This window comes from Thamnophis sirtalis, unplaced genomic scaffold (assembly GCF_051295495.1).
Source record: "Thamnophis sirtalis isolate CommonGarterSnake01/CBP01778 unplaced genomic scaffold, rThaSir2_p1.2 scaffold_4, whole genome shotgun sequence".
In the NCBI taxonomy this organism is placed as follows: Eukaryota; Metazoa; Chordata; class Lepidosauria; order Squamata; family Natricidae; genus Thamnophis; species Thamnophis sirtalis.
This window is the reverse complement of record NW_028261384.1, coordinates 104,750,116-104,770,457: the sequence shown is the minus strand read 5'-3', so window position 1 is coordinate 104,770,457 and position 20,342 is coordinate 104,750,116. Positions and strand designations below refer to the sequence as shown.

Below are 20,342 nucleotides of genomic sequence, written 5' to 3'. Positions count from 1 at the left end.
AGAAGAGATTTATTGTGTAAACCACCAACAAGGTCTCGATTGAGATCTTGACTGATCATTCCTAAACTGTGTCAGAGCAATCTCTGGCTTGAAAAGAGGCAAAATGAAGCCGGCATGAATAGAAAATTCCCAATATAGCAAATAGTTAGCAGAGAAACAGGTTTGTTTGTTAAGTCCCAGATTGTTTTGCATGAATCAGGTCATATGTGTGTCAGCATACAAGGAGAACAGTTTGAGTGGAGTTTTTGAAGTTTCTAGAATGCTGTCTGCATATCTCGATTTTATTTATCTTGTTTTAATAGGTTGGTGCTTTGCTTAGAATATAATGGATAAGTAAATAAAGTTTCACAAAACACAGCAGGTGGTTTCATCCATCCCAGTATCTCTTTACTAAACAGTTTAACATAAAATGTGGACTTAGTTATTAGATTATTCTTCCTACTGGAAAATGTACAATTCACTGACCTCTTTCTGACTAAACAAGCTGCTATATTGGGAGTTTTCCATTCATGCCTATGTATGTTACTCCACACCAGCCTCTCTATCTTCTCTTCAAATCTTTTTACCTTTTTGAAAACTGGTATTTGTGGAGACTCACCATTTCACTAATAAAGGATATTCTCATTCAGTCTTCCCCATCCAGCAAGTGCTTTATATCAACATAATCTGGTGGGAACTGGACAAAGTGTTTTTTTTCCTAGGGACAGAGACTGAAAGTATATAATTTGCCTCAAATTAACTAACTCTGACTCTTTCAAGGCCAGCTTTCCAGGCCATTTTAGTCTCCAGGGAAATTCCAGTGCATGCAAACATGGATTTGAATGCACTCTGATTGGCCCCTAAAGAGCTAATGCGTCCAATAAAAAATATTTGAAGCTAATGTGCTGGTTTCCTTTAATTTTATTGTGATGTTAATGTTTGTAAGGTTAATGTTTGTAAACTACTCAGAGTCACCTCTAGAAGAGATGAGTGACACACAAATCTAAGATAGAGATAGATAGATAGATAGATAGATAGATAGATAGATAGATAGATAGATAGATAGACAGACAGACAGACAGACAGACAGACAGATTCATTTTGTGACATTATCTTTGTGAATATGATTAAAATAGTAATAATTATCCTATTGATTGCTTTGTAGTGTTCAATTTTATGCTTTTAACTTAGTAAAATTTATTTTGTACTAACCTGTTCTCAAAAGCAAAGTGCAAGTAGCTAGCAATCATATTGTTGGTCAATAAATAAAAATATTTAAGACATTTAAATTATAATAGGTAATAGGTTAGCAACATGACATTTCCCATGATTTTTTGCAGATGAATATTGATTTAAGTATGGGACTCAGTAGCCACATTAGACTTTTGTGGCAATAGAGGTTATGATTCCTGCCCCAGTATATATATATGGTAATTTAAGAATGTTAGGATGATTATGTATTCCCTATGACTATTATGATCATTATATTTTTCCATTTAAATTTTAATTGACTTGTCAGATCTCAACTGAATTGTCATATTAATGCCATTTTTGTATACAAATGAGCCTTGTCTATCGGAGATAATGATTTATGCATCCAAGCAAACTAGCTGTAGTTCAAGGAACAATAAATCTAATAATTTTAAAGCACAGCTACATAAACAGAACTAATAAGACACATGCAACATGCTTCTTGACCCCCATTTTTCTGTGGATCTTGATTCTGAAATGCAGCACAGCAGAACACGTATGAAAACAAGTGTGAGACATAAAACAGGTTTTAGAATAGATTTAAAATAATAAAAAAAAGGAAATAAACTCTCTCGTCCAATTGAGTGTTATGGATTCATTCATGCATGCATTCAATCTTTATAACAATTTTTATTGCAAGCCGCCCAGAATTGCTTTGCAGAATAATATGGGAAGCATATAAATTTAAATAATAAATCAATAGATAATACTGTTGATGCCTCTAGCCACTTTGATGTAGTGATTAGGTTGCTGGCCTACAAACCAGAATCCTATGAGATCTAGGCCTGCCTTAGGCATGAAAACCAGCTCGGTGACTTTGGGCAGCCATTCTCTCTCAGCTCAACCCACCTCATAAGGTTGTTGTTGTGGGGGAATGTTGATGAGTAATAGCTACCAAAGGATCCCAGTTAACACAGGACTCTGTTTGCTTTTTTCAACAATGCTAGGAACACACACAACTATTCCATATGCTGAGTATTATTTATAAAGAGCATGGGAATCCTTTTGAAAGGTGCATTATTGGAGACATGAGATATATTTCTGCAGTGCGTTCATCTTCATGTACAGGCAGGACAGCTAAGAATGCTGGCACTCGATTTGTATTTATAGGTCAAACAACTCATTAAGATACAGCAGTGCAATATCTTATGCTGTCTTTCATGTACGTCAGGTAACATATTTCCTAATTCCTGTGTATAATCACATGGATGATGAAAGTTTAACTCTCATACATTTAAAGACATGGAATTGGATAAGACTGCATTATCAAGAAAATCTTCCAGTCTGCCTATTTATAGTAATTTATACAATTTATATATCTATTGCATTCAACAATATAATTTACTCCATATTCTAGATAGTTTTCAGCACCCGGATAGAGAAGGAATGCCTCTTTGTGGATTTGTATTTATTTACTGAAATAGAGAAGTTGTTTGCCTTTTTTTTAAATGGTCAATTTTTTAACCAAACCGAAAAGTATTTGATTTTCAAACATTTGTGAGTTTATTATAGACTGATTACTGTATGTATTGACTGTTGCAGGTTTTCTTTTCTTATAGGATGGTGCCCTCTAGTGTACTTTGTATGAATTGCAAGTATCAGATTCAAGTTAGGATTCCGGAGAAATCTAGTCCCATGGGATCATAGTAGAGCAATTTTCTTGTGTCCTAAAATAGAGATGTGGTCAGCACTTAGTCTTCTTGAACAGCTGGCCAACCATGCTGCTGATTCTCCCCAATACCATTTTAATTTTCTATATGTCTCTGACTTATTGTCATTATGGGACAGTGTACAATATTTAATAAGGGACGCGGTGGCTCAGTGGCTGAGCTTGTCGATCAAAAAGATCAGCAGTTTGAATCCCTAGCATCGCATAACAGAGAGAGCTCCTGTTAATTGTCCCAGCTTCTGCCAACCTAGCAGTTCGAAAGCACATAAAAAATGCAAGTAGAAAAATAGGAACCACTTTGGTGGGACGGTAACAGTGGTGGATTCCTACCAGTTCAGACTGATTTGGTGGCCTGGGCCACTGGAACCGGCAGCGATTCAGGCCTGCCACGCCACCGAACCAGTGGCACCATCTTGTTTTTCAGTTCTCCGCATGCGCAGTACATTTTTAATTGCACTGCACATACATGCACAGCACACATCAAGCGCACACACGCGAAGCGCACACACGAGTGAACTGGCAGTACTGCCTGCCAGGACCCACCCCTGGAAGGTAACAGCTTCCCGTGCGCCTTGAGCGTTTAGTCATGACAGCCACATGACCATGGGAACATCTTCGGACAGCGCTGGCTTTTCGGCTTTGAAACAGAGATGGGTGTCGCCCCCTAGAGCCAGGAATGACTAGCACATATGTGCAAAGGGAACCTTTACCTTTACAATATTTAATAGTTGCCAGTAGAGAGAAATTTTCTGAGGATTGGCTCCAGCACAAGTCCAAAAGCTCAGAAGACTAAAGACTCTAGACCTTGTGACCATCCCAGATTGTATCCTGCAATATTATCCTGGGACATCTACCTTTGCTTACATTCGTGGAAGATAGTTAGGTCCAGGTGCCCAAAATAGCATCACCACAGGCAAATAAGATTTAGTTTGCTGTTTTGGAGCTAAAGCTGTGTTTTTCCCCTTTAGCAACCAGGAAGCCATTGTACAAAATTATATCATGGGTACAATAAAACATGTTTCATTCATCATTTGTTAGTGGTGCTATTGGGTGACTCCTAGGCAATGGGATCTGCTCAGCACTGATTAACTGCTTTAGTCTCCTATGAGCATGCCCTCTCCCTCTGGACCCTGGGTGTTGTTGCATTTTGAACAATGGGAATCAGGTTTACTTTTGTTTCTGGACAGCCTGGATCAATGAAACAGCAGTTGATCAGCAGTGGCAGGAGGAAATGTATCCAGCATAAGAGAGGGAAGGATCCTCTGCAAATCCCATCTATCAGCTTATGAACTGTTATTTGTACTGCCAAATGTTCAGGTCGATCCAGGTCTCCAACTCAGGCTTTGGCTGAGAGATGTGAGGCCAACAGTGGTCCTCCTTTCCTGCATTATCTGTTTCCTCTTGCAGTGCCAACATTTCCCAGCTGGGTGAGGTGGCAGGTGAAGGGCAGGTTTGACAGAATGCTGAACTCATAAGTCTGGCCATCTCTCAAAATGATTTTAAAAAAAACAAAAAAACCCACAGCAGTTCCTACTTCAACTCAGAGCCTAGGCAGTTGGGATTAGCAGTGAGGAGAGCAAAATTTAGGCTGGTTTATTTTCTATCTCACACATAGGATGAGAAACTTTAAGCAAAGAGCCCAAAGTCATTTGTAGAAGATACTGATTACCTTCTACAACAGAAGACAATAAAAGTAACCTTTTTTTTTTGTTATGTTTTGTTGGATACTCAGAAACATTTGATACTGTCCAGCAAGTCATTTAGAATCAGGTAACATGAGATAGAACAAACAAACAAACAAATGACTTTTATTATCATGTTAACATTATTCTCCTATTTTGATATTCCCTCCAGATGAATTTTTGGAAGAACTATAGAAAAGAAGCAGGTAAGTAAGGCTACAAAAAGGGTACAAAACAGCAATGGGATATTCCATGTATTTGTGCTTTCCAATGCTGCATTATCCTTCTTGAATCAAGTGTTACCTTTATAGGTAACTAATAACTCATAGGGACTTCTAAAATCTTCCAACCACTATTGTGTATTTAATAGTAACAAGGCTGGGCATTCTGCCCCTTCAGCGTTAGTTAGGTGACAAAAGACTTTCCAGTTTCCTGAGGTAATCCCCCCCCTGTAATAAGAATTTTGCTGTCCCATTATTGATCCTCATCCTGCCTCTGCTGCCTTTGCTTCAAGTCACCGCAGCCACCTGCCTTCCTTTTGAAGAAATGAATTACAAGGCCTAAAGGTTTTTGTCGTGTTCTAAAGCAAAGTTCTCCAACCTTGGCAATTCTAATATTTTAAGCATGGCTGGCTGAGGAATTCTGGGAATTGAAGTCCACAAGTCTTAAAGATGCCAAGTTTGGAATTGCCTGTCCTAAAGCTCTGTTAGTCCTTAGAGGCAGTCCAGATAAGAAGTGCAACTTTATCTTAACAAAATCTTGCACAACAAAGTATTTCTCTCGTTCTCCCTATTACTCTCCAGATAACTGCCGAGGAACCCTTCTGAAATTATTTTAATGCCACCTCCTCCCCTAACCCTAACCCCCCCTCCTCCTCCTTTACTACTACTTCTTTTTCTTCTTTTTCTTCTTCTTCTTCTTCTTCTTCTTCTTCTTCTTCTTCTTCTTCTTCTTCTTCTTCTTCTTCTTCTTCTTCTTCTTCTTCTTCTTCTTCTTTAGACTAAGAAATTTTTTACATCCAGGTGTCTGTAGCTTTTCCTCCTATTTCCTAAGGTCATTTTCAGATACCATTAAAGCTGCTATTGGATAGTGGCAGCTTAAGCAGGAATAGTGTGGTTTAACTCTTGATATTTAAGTAAGTAGCCTTCAAGGACAAGATGAAAACAGCCTCATGGGAACATGGCAGCATGAAAATGTTGCCACAGGTGTTTATAGTGGATTAGATGCAAATGAGGAAAGGCTGTAAAATTACATAAGATGGCTTTATTGTAGTGTCTTCTAGTATCACCCAAACATTGCTATGCTCAGAAATATCAACAAAAAAGAGTGGCTTTATATTGCTACAGGGATGGCTGGGTGAAACTATTAATTACAAGTCGGAAAGTAGTCTCAGTAGAATGAAAATGCCACGGTTCAGTTCCTGTACCTTCCATTCTCCAAATGCCTCTGAATGAGATCTGTAGCCTCAAGATATGAAAAAGCAATGCTGATCTAAGGACATTATAGTATTCTACTGTAATGGGCAAACACCTTGCCCTATCATACCTTTTCCTTTCTACAAAGATGTGCTTATACGACTTTCTCCTGCTTAATCAAGTAATCCATCCTAAAACTGTATGTTGATGTATGTAATCTGTTCTCCACCTCATTGCATGCCATATACTTATACCAGATCAACCAATTCAGATTGTAATTATTGCAAGTGGGGCACTAATGTGACAGATAATAACTTTTTGGGAATTCTCAGTGATTATCATTAGTGTTTAGGATTAGCTTTGGGTGGGTAAAATTTTGATGATTGGGGACTACACACTTTTTCACAAGAGAAAACTGCATTGAAAGGTAATGAGGAAAGCGTGTGAGACATTCACAAGCTGAGCCAAGATTCTCCATTTCTCCAGGGTGCTTCCTTTCCTTTTTAAAACCAGTTTAAAGATATTTTAGGACACATATTCCAGTTTCCATGTATTTCCAGATCAAGAAAACCAAAATCGCTGATTTTCAACACTGGTGCACCTACAATTTGGCAACGTGATTAAAGGGGGCTTTGGGATCTCAAAAAGTATGGAGGACATACCCTTGAGCCGTCCTTATATCCAGACTGTCCTGACAAATTTGACCTGGAGCTAAAGCTTTTGTTCCAGGTTTATTCCAATACCTTGTGATCCAGACCTTTACCCCAAGATTCCCCAGTTCTAAGAGGCAAGCCCTAATATAGCATGGATGTTAGAATTAGGATCTCCTGTTGTTTTAAGCAACAAGAGTCCCAGTAACCCTTCCTGTCTACCTGTTTTCATAGGAAATCCTGGAATAGATGTGGCAGGCCTGGTGGCTGGCCTGATTGCAGCTTTGGTGGCTATTGTCATGTTTATAATTGTGGCCATGTATTGTATCAAATATCGGGCTAAAGAGAGAAATCGATCCAGGTATGTGTCAGGAACCACATGGAGGTGTTTTGCGCCCCCCTATGTAATAAAGAAAGTGAAAGGGGAACATAATTCTAGCACTTTGTCACCAAGTAAACATGAGGTCAAAAGCATTTGATTCAGAATTAACATGATGTCAAAAGCATTTGATTCAGAATTAACATTGGCATCAATGAAAAGAACAACAGTATTATGGGGATTTATATCAGCCTTCTGCAAACACGGCTGACCTCTAGAGGAATTAAACTATAAATCTGATAATTTTTAGCTGCGTGCATATTTTCCAATGTGTATATCTTTTTGAAGTTGATGTTTTTACACAGTTGTTAAAAATACATCATTGAACTACAGTTTCCAGCATCTCCAGCCTACAGAAATCTTTCATGGATATTAAGCAAAATGATTTTTTTTTAAATTGATAGTTTTATCAACTTTTTTCCTGTAGTGTGAGTTACTGGACTAAAATTCCCTTAATTTCCAAACAGCCCGTATGCTTTCTAAACAGCTGGTGAAAAGTTTGCTAATTTTTTGTTTTGATTAAGTTAGGCTTACAGACAAAAAGCCTGTGAATTTTTTTAGGGTTGTTGTTTTGTTTTACCTCCATCTCCATTTCCTTTTAGAAGAACGCAGGAAAATTTGAATCCAGGGATTCCCCTTACCTGCTTTGATGATGAGCCCAAGCCAGAATCTGCACCTGGGCTTCCTTCTTATGAGCAAGCAATGGCAGCTTCAGGGGTGCACGATGCGCCACCCCCACCTTACAACAGGTAGAATTATCATTGGGATCCTATCTCAAAATTCCAACATTATCTAGGGATTTCTGGATATAGAGAGAAAGGAAGGTTTGAGACTCAGGCTGTCTAAAGAGGGTGTGCAATAAAGATCAAGATCCTATCTGAACTGAATCTTGGAAAACCTTTTCAAGGAAAGAGCATTGGATTATGCAGAAAGCCTTATTCCCATGGAAAATCTGCATAAACCTGCAACAGACCAAAGACCTTTGTTCCCAAGAGGAAAGGCAGTACTGGAGTTGACAGGAAGTTCAGAATCACCAACAGAGCTCATGTTAGCCTCCAATGCGGGGGTGGGAAACTGCAGATGTTGAACTTCCAGGAATCTTCATCCCTATCTCTGCTGGCTGGAGCTGATGGGAGTTATAATTTAGCAACATCAAAAAAACGCATGTGAATAGGGGTGAAGACACAGGTTTCCTTTCCCTTCTATGTGTCTCTAGAGAACTGGCAGAAAAAAATGCCATTACATTCATTCACTCTACTATTTCATTCTACAGTCAGGAAAAAAAGAATAGTTTTAAAATTACCAATTCTCCCCACTCCCAAGCCCAGGCAATGTGTGTATAATAACCTCCATCTCTTCTAGACTTCTGCTCATTAGCAATTTTGCTTTGATCCATTAACAGGTAGCTTCTTGCTCCAGTTTCAGTTTCTGCACTATTTATGGATCATGGATTCTATCCAGAGCTCCACAAAGCTAAAGGACAAAAGAATTTGCTACTTTTTTTTAGCAACACTTTTTTCCCCCAGAACATACCTCCTAGGATCATTGGGGAAATCCATATACACTTCCCAGAGCTCCTTGCAGGTAGAAAACAAATATGAAGCAATTAAAAGTGACATGAATGCCAGGCTGTTACCATAGTATGAAACGGCAGCAGAAACTGTAACTTTTATCTGGCATTGGCTCTGGCTGCTAAATTGAAAGTTGAAAAAAACTTTATTATTTGTCTGGATGTGGATATACACATGCATACATGAAAATAACAGCAGCATCCTTTTCTTTAATTAGCACTATAAAATTGGTGGGGGTCATAAAAATTGTAGGCGGATATGCACCATAGGGGTAGGATATCAAAAGTAATAATTGGGTGTTGCTTTTTACGATCAAATTTTCCAGCATACCTTTTCTTCAGGCAGGATAGCGTTGGTGTGGTTACCTAGCATATTTAAGCTGTTGCTAGATTTCTAGTTCCATATGCTTAAATACTCTGATGGAAGAAATAACCATTTAAATTACTCACAATGTCCTCATTGCAGTGTTACCATGAAATATTGCACATAACTTAAATTAGTATTTGCTGCTACCACCAGTACCAGATCAGCTCAGGATCTTCAACACTGGAGGCACTAGAGACAGATAAGGAGTAAATTATAAAGCAAAATGAAGATAACCTTAGCCACAATAGTAAACCCCCAGATTTTCAATCTTTAATGGTCTTGAAAGTGCAGGAGTGTTAAGCAGATTTAATTAGAGTAGGCCAATCTTTTCCAATCACACATCTTTCAAATGTGTTGCCCTATCATCTTCAGAATTCCCATGCAGCATGCATGTTGGGGTAAGTACAACACAAATATTATATTATGAAGAAGGAGGGAAGCGTTAAGAATTCTCAGTTCTTAAACTTGGCTCTTTCTCTGCAGGACCATGACTAGGGTTGAAATCTGACATATATGACAAAGCAGCAGAGGCTGGCGCTATTTTCAGAGTGATCCCTGTGGTTATGAAGGCTAGTCTTGAAGGTGGTTCAACATGCTTGGCATTGATGGATGACTTTATTGCAGTCTATATCTTGCTCAAAAGGAACAGATGAGTGGGGGGGGGGAGGAAGGAGAGGAGCTTTTATATGTAAGGCTTCTGAAGCCTCCAGATAAAATCATAAATCTGAGATTGGAAGCTATGATGAAAGCCTATAGATGATGATAGGAAGAAAAGGAAGAGAAAAATTCTATCAAGGTAGCAATATAGAACAGGCTGCCAAGCCAACAGAAAACACACATCATGTTTTTTTTTTCTGAAACAGTTGCAAAACTTTCACAGAGACAGTTTATAGCAATAGCAGTTAGACTTATATACCGCTTCATAGGGCTTTCAGCCCTCTCTAAGCAGTTTACAGAGTCAGCATATTGCCCCCAACAACAATCCGGGTCCTCATTTTGCCCACCTCGGAAGGATGGAAGGCTGAGTCAACCCTGAGCCGGTGAGATTTGAACAGCCGAACTGCAGAACTGCAGTCAGCTGAAGTAGCCTGCAGTGCTGCATTTAACCACTGCGCCACTTCGGCTCGATACAGTTATTGTATTAATAGGGAATTTTGAATTTCCTCAACATCTGTAAGTCTGCAAAGTCTGGAACAGCTCAGTAAAATCCTGACTTCCCGGTCTTTCTGCCTCTCGGAAAATAAAGAACGGAACAAAAGAACCTCATACCTTTGATTTAGTTCTGATCGTTGGGGAACCTACAAGTGAGATACATATATCCAAGCAGTTGAAACAAATGTGAAGTACAATTGTAGATAAACAGAAGTAAAAGGGCAAGGATAGAATGAAACATTGGCTTGGCTGTATGTAAAGGATTTAGGTGTATCAGTAGGTCATAAGATTAAGATGAGCCAGATACAGCTTTTAAAAATTTAATTCTAGGGTGCATTAATCAAAACATAACATTCAACTTGAGAAATGAACCGTTTCATGCAATTTCGCACTGGCTGAACTTTATCTAGCATTGAGTTTAAACTTGGGTACCACATTTTGAGAAGGTCATCAAGGAATTAGATCATACTCAGAGGATGGTGATTCAGGTAGTAAAACTTCTGTGTAAAGAATTGTTGGAAGAACAGTGTTGAATCTACAAAATATTAAAAAGAAATATGATAGCAATACTTGATAGACTATCATGAAGAAATGAAGCAGATTTGTCCTCTGCTATTTCAGAATCAATGCCCACTGCAGAGACATTGTAGGCAAGCAGAATTTGACTTAACATTGGTAAAAACTCTGCAGTGGCAAATGCTATTCAGCAGTAGTGCAGTGTGCCATTGGAACTTGTGAGCTATTTCATTGGATGAATTTCAAGTGTGGGCTAAAAACTACTCAGATTTATTTCATATGCTGAGTGGAGCAGTGGAGTAGCTGAAAATCTTTTTTGCTTTATACCAGAGGTGGGGAACGAGAGCCCCTTTATGACTTGTAGACTTCAAGTCCCAGAATTCCTGAGCCAGAATTCCCAAACATAATCTTAATGTTTCATCTCTTCACTTTCTCAGGAATATTTTTAATCCAGCTAGTTTTTCTACATTCACCTGCTTCAGTATATGACTCTTTCTTCAATTACCATGTCTTTCTTTTTCTTCAGGAATAGCAATTTGACTCGGCCAACCTGAGTTTTCAACAGCCGGATAAATATTCTTGAAATACCTATTTCATCTTTGCAAAAGACACTATGCACACCCTTGCAACATAGCCAAGGCAGGGAGCACATGTGACTTTGAAGCAGACAATTAATGCATACTGGATATGAAGCTGCAGTATGTGGAGACTGTGTATGAGTGGCAGGTGTGTGCAGAAGAGGATATTGCAACATGTTTTGGTTGAGAAATTAAAATCTAAAATTGCAAATGTACATATTAGGACTGATATCACTAGGTTAATGTGAAAGTGAAATGCTAATTTGCACAGAGTTCCTCCTCCCATTTCCCCCCCTCTTCCATTCATCTTATGAATGAATTTTTTATAACCGTCTTTTCTATCAACATGTGATTATGCAAGGATTATATTAAGGATAAATAAAAAAATAGTTTTATTTGGAGGTAAACATGACTGATCGTGGCAGACTAATTAATATAATAGGAATTGCAAGCTGGTATTAAAAAAAATCTTAAATAGCTCAAGACAGAGATTCAGTTTGGAGAAACTGCTCTGGATTATACAAGCTCAGACTTCTATTCAAGTGCAGAAAGAATAGAGATATTACAAGTTGTCTTCTGTGATTGGCATGTAGTATAAAAAACAGGAATGGCTAGCTTGATGTATTCATTGGCAACATTACATTTTGCCCCTGCTTGTTCCAAAGAATAGTATTTGTTATGGCCACTGACTTAGCAAAATTCATGATCTATTCTAGAGACTGTTCTAAGAGCAGAACATAGAAGAAGCTGACTTAGATCACATCAGGTTATTTGACCATTTGGCCCAGTGTTATTGCTTGACTCACATCTGCTCTCCAGAAGCCTCAGCAGTGAAAGGCTTCTCCCTTCACAGCTGCCTGATCCATTTAAAAATTTGGTCTGGATTAAGTTTGATTTTATTTGTATACAAAGCGGGTTCCCCATTTCTAAGCTCTGTTCCCCTCTTAACCTGAAGACAGACATGCCCACGCACTCTTCAAAACTGGTCCTGAGAATTTTATTAGGGAAGGCAGATTAGCAATGCAAATTGGAGCACAGGTATTTCAAGACAAGTAGGAAATTTAGCCAGAGGTGGAAAACAAGTAAGAAAGTCCTATCAACCACAGAACATAGGTGCACCTCTGCAGTGATGTAAGCATGAAAGAGTGGGAACAAAACATGTTTATAAATACTTCTAAGAGCTATATTGCACAGCTGTCTAGAGCACAAGATGAGAATGAAATGAGAATGATGATGTAGTTGGACAAAAACCCATAAGCACAGATGTTAAATTCATATCTGCCCTGCCTTTCCACTTATTTGTCATGAAATATTGTTTGCGTGGCTATGAGTACAATAGAGAGAACACTCCAACAGAGCTGTAAGGAAGGAGAAGCAGTTTGCTGAGTGTTGGCGAACAATAATGTGACCAATTAAATGAGTAATCTGTGAATCTTTTAACATGATTTCTATGGAAAATAAAATTTTAAAAGCTGTTTTTGATACATCTGAGTGTCTTCGTCAGAAGACGTTTTGGTTCATGATTTAATTTGAACAGATTTCATGTATCCATCAGAAGAAGATAGCCACAGGATTCCACATGATACTAGATTGCCAAGACCCAACTGGCATATTGCTTTCGCAATTGCCAAATTTGCTAATCATCTATGTAAAGGGGGCAGGCAAAGTATCTGGCTTTAATCTTTCAATTTCTTTCCCCCAAAACACTATTTTGTGAATTTAGACTATGTTCTTAGCAGCTGTTATTATGGCACTTGTGCCATAATGTGGATTTGTGAAATACATGTACAGGAAACTCCCACTCAAATTATTTTGTCATATTTGTGCTTTGACTTATTTACTAATGGAGCATAGTCCCCACCCCCTCATCCTTTTAAGCAGTGTTTCATAATCTTGGCAACTTTAAGATGTGTAAATTTAAATATGCTGTCTGTAGAATTCTGGGAGTTGAAGTCCACTTAATTATTAAGAAACATTGCTTTTAAGCATTATTTCTGTAGTTCCATTTTTGGGAATGGAGGTAAACGCACATTTACCTTAAGGTATTATGGTATTCTAGTTCGTTGTATTACATGTCTCAAATTTAAAAATTTAACTTCAACAGCCAGTTTGGTGTAGTGTTGAAGGTGCTGGTCTAGATACCTGGAGGTTGATCTGACCTTAGGACTGACTGGGGTCTGTCACTCTCTCTCAGGCCAATCCACAGGGTTCTTGTGGGAAAAATAGGAGGATTATGTATTCTCATCAGATTGAATTTTTATAAAGTAATAAAAGCAGTATAACTACATAATTAAATAAATCCTGATAACTGACTCATCAAATAAATATGGCGCGTGCATTTATTTTATTTATTTAAAGCATGTATATAGCCACCCATCTTATATTTATCTCTAGGTGACTCCCAATCACACATAACAATTATTGTTTGGCATATAAATATATGCTGCTATTAAAAGCCCCCCTTTCCCAATATCTATATATAAACAAAGGAATTTTCTACATATCCATATCTGACCTTAGGAGCACATCCCTTAGCTTTGTGTTGAAATATAGATCTCTGAAAAAAAATAAGCCCTCCAGTTTTGTCCAACGAAGAGCTTTTACTTTATTTGAATTCTTTTTTTTCTTTTTTCAGTTTTATGGAATAATTATCATTTCAGCTGTATGGTTTACTTCAATGTAACAAATGCCCCATTTTCATTTATTCTAGCAACTGGGATGTCTTCTATCACAGACCAAATCTGAGAACTCTAATTTACCAGGGAGAACTATAGGGATTTCACTGTGTTCCTGAGTGATTCCCAATATTTTTTCTATATAGGTGTCTTCACCAAAATTGGTGCCTTTCAAATATGCTAGAATGGTATTTCAAAGAGTTTCCAGACAATATGACTGTTGTTGGAGGCCTTCTGCAATGATCTCTTAGAAGTAGTTGATTCCTTGTATTCTCCAAAAATTCTCAGCACATAACTCAAAATTCAGTGATTAGTATCAATCAAATAAAGAGCGTAAAAATAATTTATTTCATCATAAATGTAAATGATGCAGCAAAACCAAACTAAGTTAAACACAGAAGAGACCATAGGGGGGTGCTGGAGTTCTGTTACATTTTTTTAGGGCACATACAGAAAGCTGTGTTAAAGTAGTGTTCCTCAGTCAGAACTGATAGATAAGTATGCCAGCATAAATTGCCCTATTGCCATGATTTATTGCCATTCTGCCTGGGCATTGAAGGCAGTGAATGATGCATTTTCTTTCCAAGAGACGGTGGATTACTCTGGCAGAGTTTCCCTTCCTTCAAGCATCGTTGGCCAACAAGGAAAAGCAACAACCTATTGCTCTCCTTAATCTGTAGTGAATGGAGAACACAGAAAGATGCTTAGCATGGCTAGTTTAGTCACATGTCAAATTGCCCAACTAATGGATCATCCTTTCAAAAGTAATATGTATCTACCTATCATTTGGGCTGCTTCTGAACAGAGGTCTAGTGCTTTTCTGAAAGAATACTAAACACATGTTCCAAAATTGCCTGGTTGACAAGACACAGGCATGAAAGAGGGTGGAAGGTGAAGTGGGAAGGAGTGATTGAAAACAAGCTCTGTCCATTGGATTTCAAGGATGTAACAATATGGTCACTGCCAGCAGCAACTGTAAGTAGCCCATGGTGTTAGCAAAGTGGCAATGGTCACCTCATCAAATTTAAAAAAAACAGCAATTGTTGTGCCAAACACTTTGTTGAAGTAGTATAAAACATGCAATGTACCCAGTGCAATTGGCAGAAACCAGCTCTCTTTTCTGATTTAAACTGGTGACACACAGAATTAGTGCTCTTTTTTAAAAGAATAATCCTGCTTTTTAATCACAGATCTAGAGATCTTTCAAAATAACATTAAGGAGCCTGCAAAAATTCTCACAAGGGCTTTAGTAAAGGCTTCTCAGGCATTATGCAGACAGATATATCTTCGGAAGCCAAGTAAAACAACCACATTGGATAATGCGTAAAGGGATTTGCAGCAGCTTGAATGTCCAATAAGAGTTTGGTAAATCTCAGCTCTAATCCATTATCATCAGCCACATAAGTGAAATGTGCTAAATTGCACTCACAAAAATTTTGGAGGAAGAGGGATAACACTACTCTAAAACTGGAATGCCTAAATATGATGTAAATCTGATCAAAGCTGTGGACTGAAAGGAGACAAACGTATAAGGATAGTTAGTGAAGGTTCACCCACAAAACCGCGCTTGACTAAACCGTGCCTGACTAAACCGCGTCACTGACGTCATCAACAGGGCAACAACAGCGCGGAGACAGAAGCACGCTGTAAACCCTAAACCTAAAATTAACCCCTCTAAACCTAAACCTAACCCCCCTAAACCTAATCCTAAACCTAACCCTAACCCTTAACCTAACCCTAAACCTAATCCTAACCCTTAACCTAACCCTAACCCTTAACCTAACCTTAAACCTAACCCTAACCCTTAACCTACCCCTAAACCTAACCCTAAACCTAACCCTTACCTTAAGTTGAATCAGCTTGCTTTCAAAGCGTTATTTAAAGTGCCTTTCTTTCTCCGCGCTGGCTGTTGTCGCCCTGTTGATGACGTCAGCGACGCGGTTTAATCGGGCGCAGTTTAGTCAAGCGCTGTTTTGACGGGTCACGGTTAGTGAAGCATGTTGATATAGCTGAGGCGACAAGAAGAAGAGGCCTTGGACTCAAACTTGTGTGATTGGGGCATATTCATTAGAAATCAGAAATATGGAAAACTCGATTGTTCCATTTATTAGCAAATAAATAAATAAATAAATAAATAAATAAATAAATAATGATTATTAGCATACTAATATATCCAATCTCACACTTTGATTTTACTGCATTCTGATTGTCTGTGTTTCGGTTTGTTTTGTTTATACATACTGAAGGAAAGAAACAACACTCATACATTGTTCTAAACCATTGTGTGATTTATTTGTGGCTTATCTTGACACATGAAGCCAGCCAATATATAAGAAAATCTCCATCTCCAACAACAAGCAACCTCAGACATGCTAATTTTCTGGAGAATTAAGGGAAAGAATTTCCAATAGTTCATTTTTTACTCTAAATGGATATCAATTAATAATGTTATCTTAAAGCATAGGCCATGGAGTGATAATTAGGGAAATACTATCCACAAGACTTTTTTCAGAAGAGGATCCATGGTGACCTTGGTGAGTAAGATATTTAAAGGAATCCTCCTTTTCTAGCCAGGTGCTAACATCGTAACAAGATTTTCGAGTTACAAATGAAAAACTAAATGTAGAAGCACCTCATCCCTTGCCATTCCATTGACCACTGCAGCCTAAAAAGCACATTTCACATTGATGACCTGGGAAGAAGTAAACAGTACATGAATTTGAATCCAGAAGGCATGTTCCCTGTGTGATATTAGCAAATAGGCCTACAGAAAATGCTACAACATTGGGAGAAGGAAAAACTCCTAAACCACATCACCTAATCCCTTTGCTAACAAGCTTAACTATTCAAATACGCATTCACACAACCACCCTGTACATCTGGTGCAGTGGTGGGTCTCAAATGTTTTTAGAACCTCTTCTATAGGTGTGGCCTGCTTTGTGGGAGTGGCTTGCTGGCCATGTGGCTGGGGTGGGAGGGGCTTAACAGTCTTGTGACTGGGTGGGTGTGGTCAACTTGTAAAATGTGGTGAAACTCACTTAACAACGCTCTTGCTTAGCAACCAAAATGTTGGCTCTGGCATTTGAAGCACGCAAGTCTTAAAGCTGTCAAGTTACAAGACCCTTGTACCCCTAATCCTTTAGGGGAAAAAACCCCAGGGATGTTCAAACTTGACAGCTTTAAGATTTGTGCACTTCAACTCCCAGAATTCCTCCTCCAGTCATGTTGGCTCAGGAACTCTAGCATTGAAGTGTGCAAGTCTTAAAGCTGTCAAGTTACAAGGCCCTTGCACCCCTAACTCTTTAGAAAAAAAACAACCCCAGGGGTGTTCAAACTTGACAGCTTTAAGACTTGTGGACTTCAACTCCCAGAATTCCTCCTCTTGCTCTTCATCTTGATGATGTGCAGATGGGCAGGGGGAGGGAACTGGAACCGGTTCTAAACGGCGCTGTAGATTTGTGGAAGCTCTTCTACAGAAGAGGCTAGAACCGGCAGGAACCCACCCCTGATCTGGTGTGAACTCACCTCTAAATGAGTACAGGTAGCTCTCAATTTATGATTGTAACTGAGCCCAAAATTTCTATTGCTAAGTAAAACATTTGTTAAGTGAGTTTTGCCCCATTTTGCAACCTTTCTTGTCACAGCTGTTAAATGAATCACTGCATTTGTTAAGTTAGTAGCAAGGTTGTTAAATGAATCATGCTTCCCCATTGACTTTGTTTTTCATAATGTTGATCACATGACCCCAGGACACAGCAACCATCATGAGTCAGTTGCCAAGCATCTGTGACTGTGCCATTGTAACTTTGAATAGTCACTAAATGTTGTAAAGTGAGGACTATCTGTATTTATAGACAGTGTGGCCAATCTAGAATCTTCATATTGCTTGCCAATCAAAAGAATTGATATTGTACAATGCTAATTCCTGCCTGAAGGGGGCTCTAAATACACACAATCTGAGCTAGCACAAAAGAGTAATCTAAATACTATAGACCATGAGGTTTGAGGTGTGGATGCTTCTACATTAATTGTATAATTTAGTGTAAATGCTAATAAGCATGGATGAAATCACTTCTTGTAGTTACATTATAAGTGATCCAGAACATCCTTTTGCTGGATGGTTGTCAAACACTGTATCAAGTTAACAAGGCTTGGAGCCTTAATTCTTCAAGCACTTTTACCGGAGGCCTAGATTCAAACAATAATCAGTTATAGTTTGGCCTTTTTTTTGTTTTACTGGGCCAAACTATTTAAAGCCTCTGCTAAAAGGTAAACTTTGTTTTATTTCAGGTTAAAATCTTTTAAATCACTTCTAGACTGAAGCTCTAGCCCATGATTTTTTAATCCCTGGACCTTAAAATGGTCTCCCCTTCAAAAGGAGATGGATTCATGGAATTTGCTCAATCTATATTAAGTCTCATGATCTGATTTTGTTAATTTGGAAATAAAATTTATATGGTTGTAATCCATAAACCAGTATTGCATTAAAAGCCATAGGACATGGATATTGTGCTTATATTATGGCTGTGCTGAGCCTAAATGCTTAGGGTTAGGGAAGGACTCACTGGAGAAGAACCTAATGCTGGGAAAGATTGAGGGCAAAAGAAGAAGGGGATGAGAGAGAATGAGGTGGCTAGATGGAGTCACCGAAGCACTAGGCGTGAGCTTAAATGAACTCCAGAGGATGGTAGAGGATAGGAAGGCCTGCAGAAATGTTGTCCATGGGATCGTGATGGGTCAGACATGACTTTGCAACTAACAAGCAGCCTAAATACACTTTGTTTGTGGCTTGTTGAATTGTGCAACTCTAGCAATTGTGGCTTATCACTCATAATGCGCCATGAGCAATGAATGACTTAGTGATTAGTCTGCCTCACGGACCTTGAATATATTTCTGGGTGAGTGTGTATTTTGTTAATTTGGAAATAAAATTTAGATGGTTGTAATCCATAAGCCAGTATTGCATTAATGGATTAATGCAATGGATATTGTGCTTATATTATGGTTGTGCTGAGCCTAAATGCTTAGGGTTAGGGAAGGACTTATTATTATTATTATTATTATTATTATTATTATTATTATTAGTAGTAGTAGTAGTAGTAGTAGTAGTAGTAGTGGTAGTAGTAGTTAGTAGTATTTGGTGAGATTCAAAACCTTTGCGGCTGGTTGGTAGCTCAACAGCTCGAGTATTGTTGTTGTTGTTGTTATTATTATTATTATTATCCTGTTTCCCTGAAAATAAGACCTCCCTGGATAATAAACCAAATTAGGCTTTTGAGCATATATGCTAAAATAAGTCCTCTCTGAAAATTTTGCAACACAGCAGCAGCCATGAGGTGACCACGCTCACCGCCTCCTGCACCTCAAAAATAATAAGACCTCCCCGAAAATAAAGCCAAGTGCTTATTTCAGGAATCAAAAGAACATAAGACTCTGTCTTATTTTCAGGAAAACACAGTATTATTATTATAACAAAATATCTTCTAAAGAAAGGATGCATTTTAGTGTGTGTGTATATAATTCAAGCTGTCCATAGTGATGTTTCCTTCTAAATATTAGACTATGAAATCACCTGCTACCTCCTGAACAAATGCATGAGTAGTGAACTAAGCACTCAGCAAATGCCAGTGTACCATTTTTCCATACCTTTGAGCACCTGGGGAGAGGACAAGTAAAAAGTAAAGTTATGCCAAAACAAATGCTTCCACTCGGTGATGGGGATGCGACCATCTCTTCTGCAGCAAGGGTATTATTCTAAATGTTAAAGTACAGATTCCCTTTTTTAGTTATCATGGGTTCGCCAATATTTCTAGGCTCCATAATAACCTTAAAAAATCATGTTTATTCCACATTATGGACCGCAAAATAGCTTCCACAATAGAGACATTCTGCCAACGGTTCTCAGTAATACCGTATCTGTCCACCTCTGTATTAGTTCGCCCATTTACACGTGAATGAAGGAACAATCTCACGCATCACTGCTCAACAAAAGTTCCCACCAGCTTCTGTAGCCTTTTCTCCATTGCCTTCTCCATTCCTCTGTTCCCATTTCTTCCACCTTGTTCTTCCTCTCCCCATCTAATTCTCTCTCCCTTTTCCCTCCAAGCTACTCTTCTTCCCCCGTCCTGCCGGGTTGACTTGTTCTCATTCCTGCCGCCCTACCTCTCCGCGCGCGCCTTTGTCTTTTTCCCCTCTTCTTGCCCACTCCTTCCGTCCTTCCATCCTTCCATTTATCCTTGGCTTCCTCTTCCCTTGGTTGCCTTCTTCTCCTTCCTCCATTTCCTGCATCTTTCTCTCCCCTGTATTTTCCTTCCTTCCTCCCTTCCTCCTTCCCCTCTTCCTTCCTTCCGTCGTCCCTTCGTTTGCCCACCATCCCTCCATCGCTTACTCGCTCCCCCCTCTCCTCCTCTCCCCAGCACGGGATTGTGGGAGGAAGCGGAGCGGAGCGCAGACAGACGC

The 20,342-nt window shown here is 38.8% G+C and overlaps 1 protein-coding gene across 3 annotated transcripts in view; it reads left to right on the top strand.

The window, feature by feature from the left end:
* The window catches only part of PRRG2 (proline rich and Gla domain 2), a 32,482-nt gene extending 19,790 nt beyond the window's left edge, over nucleotides 1-12,692 (top strand). For all 3 annotated transcript variants that reach the window (XM_087713657.1, XM_014065713.2, XM_087713658.1), the window contains 4 exons: nucleotides 4,754-4,787; nucleotides 6,881-7,007; nucleotides 7,628-7,774; nucleotides 11,157-12,692. In XM_087713657.1, coding sequence (XP_087569783.1) covers nucleotides 4,754-4,787; nucleotides 6,881-7,007; nucleotides 7,628-7,774; nucleotides 11,157-11,184 — 336 coding nt within the window. In that variant the 3' untranslated portion in view covers nucleotides 11,185-12,692. The remainder of the gene's footprint in view (nucleotides 1-4,753; nucleotides 4,788-6,880; nucleotides 7,008-7,627; nucleotides 7,775-11,156) is intronic.
* Nucleotides 12,693-20,342: the final 7,650 nt, after the last annotated feature.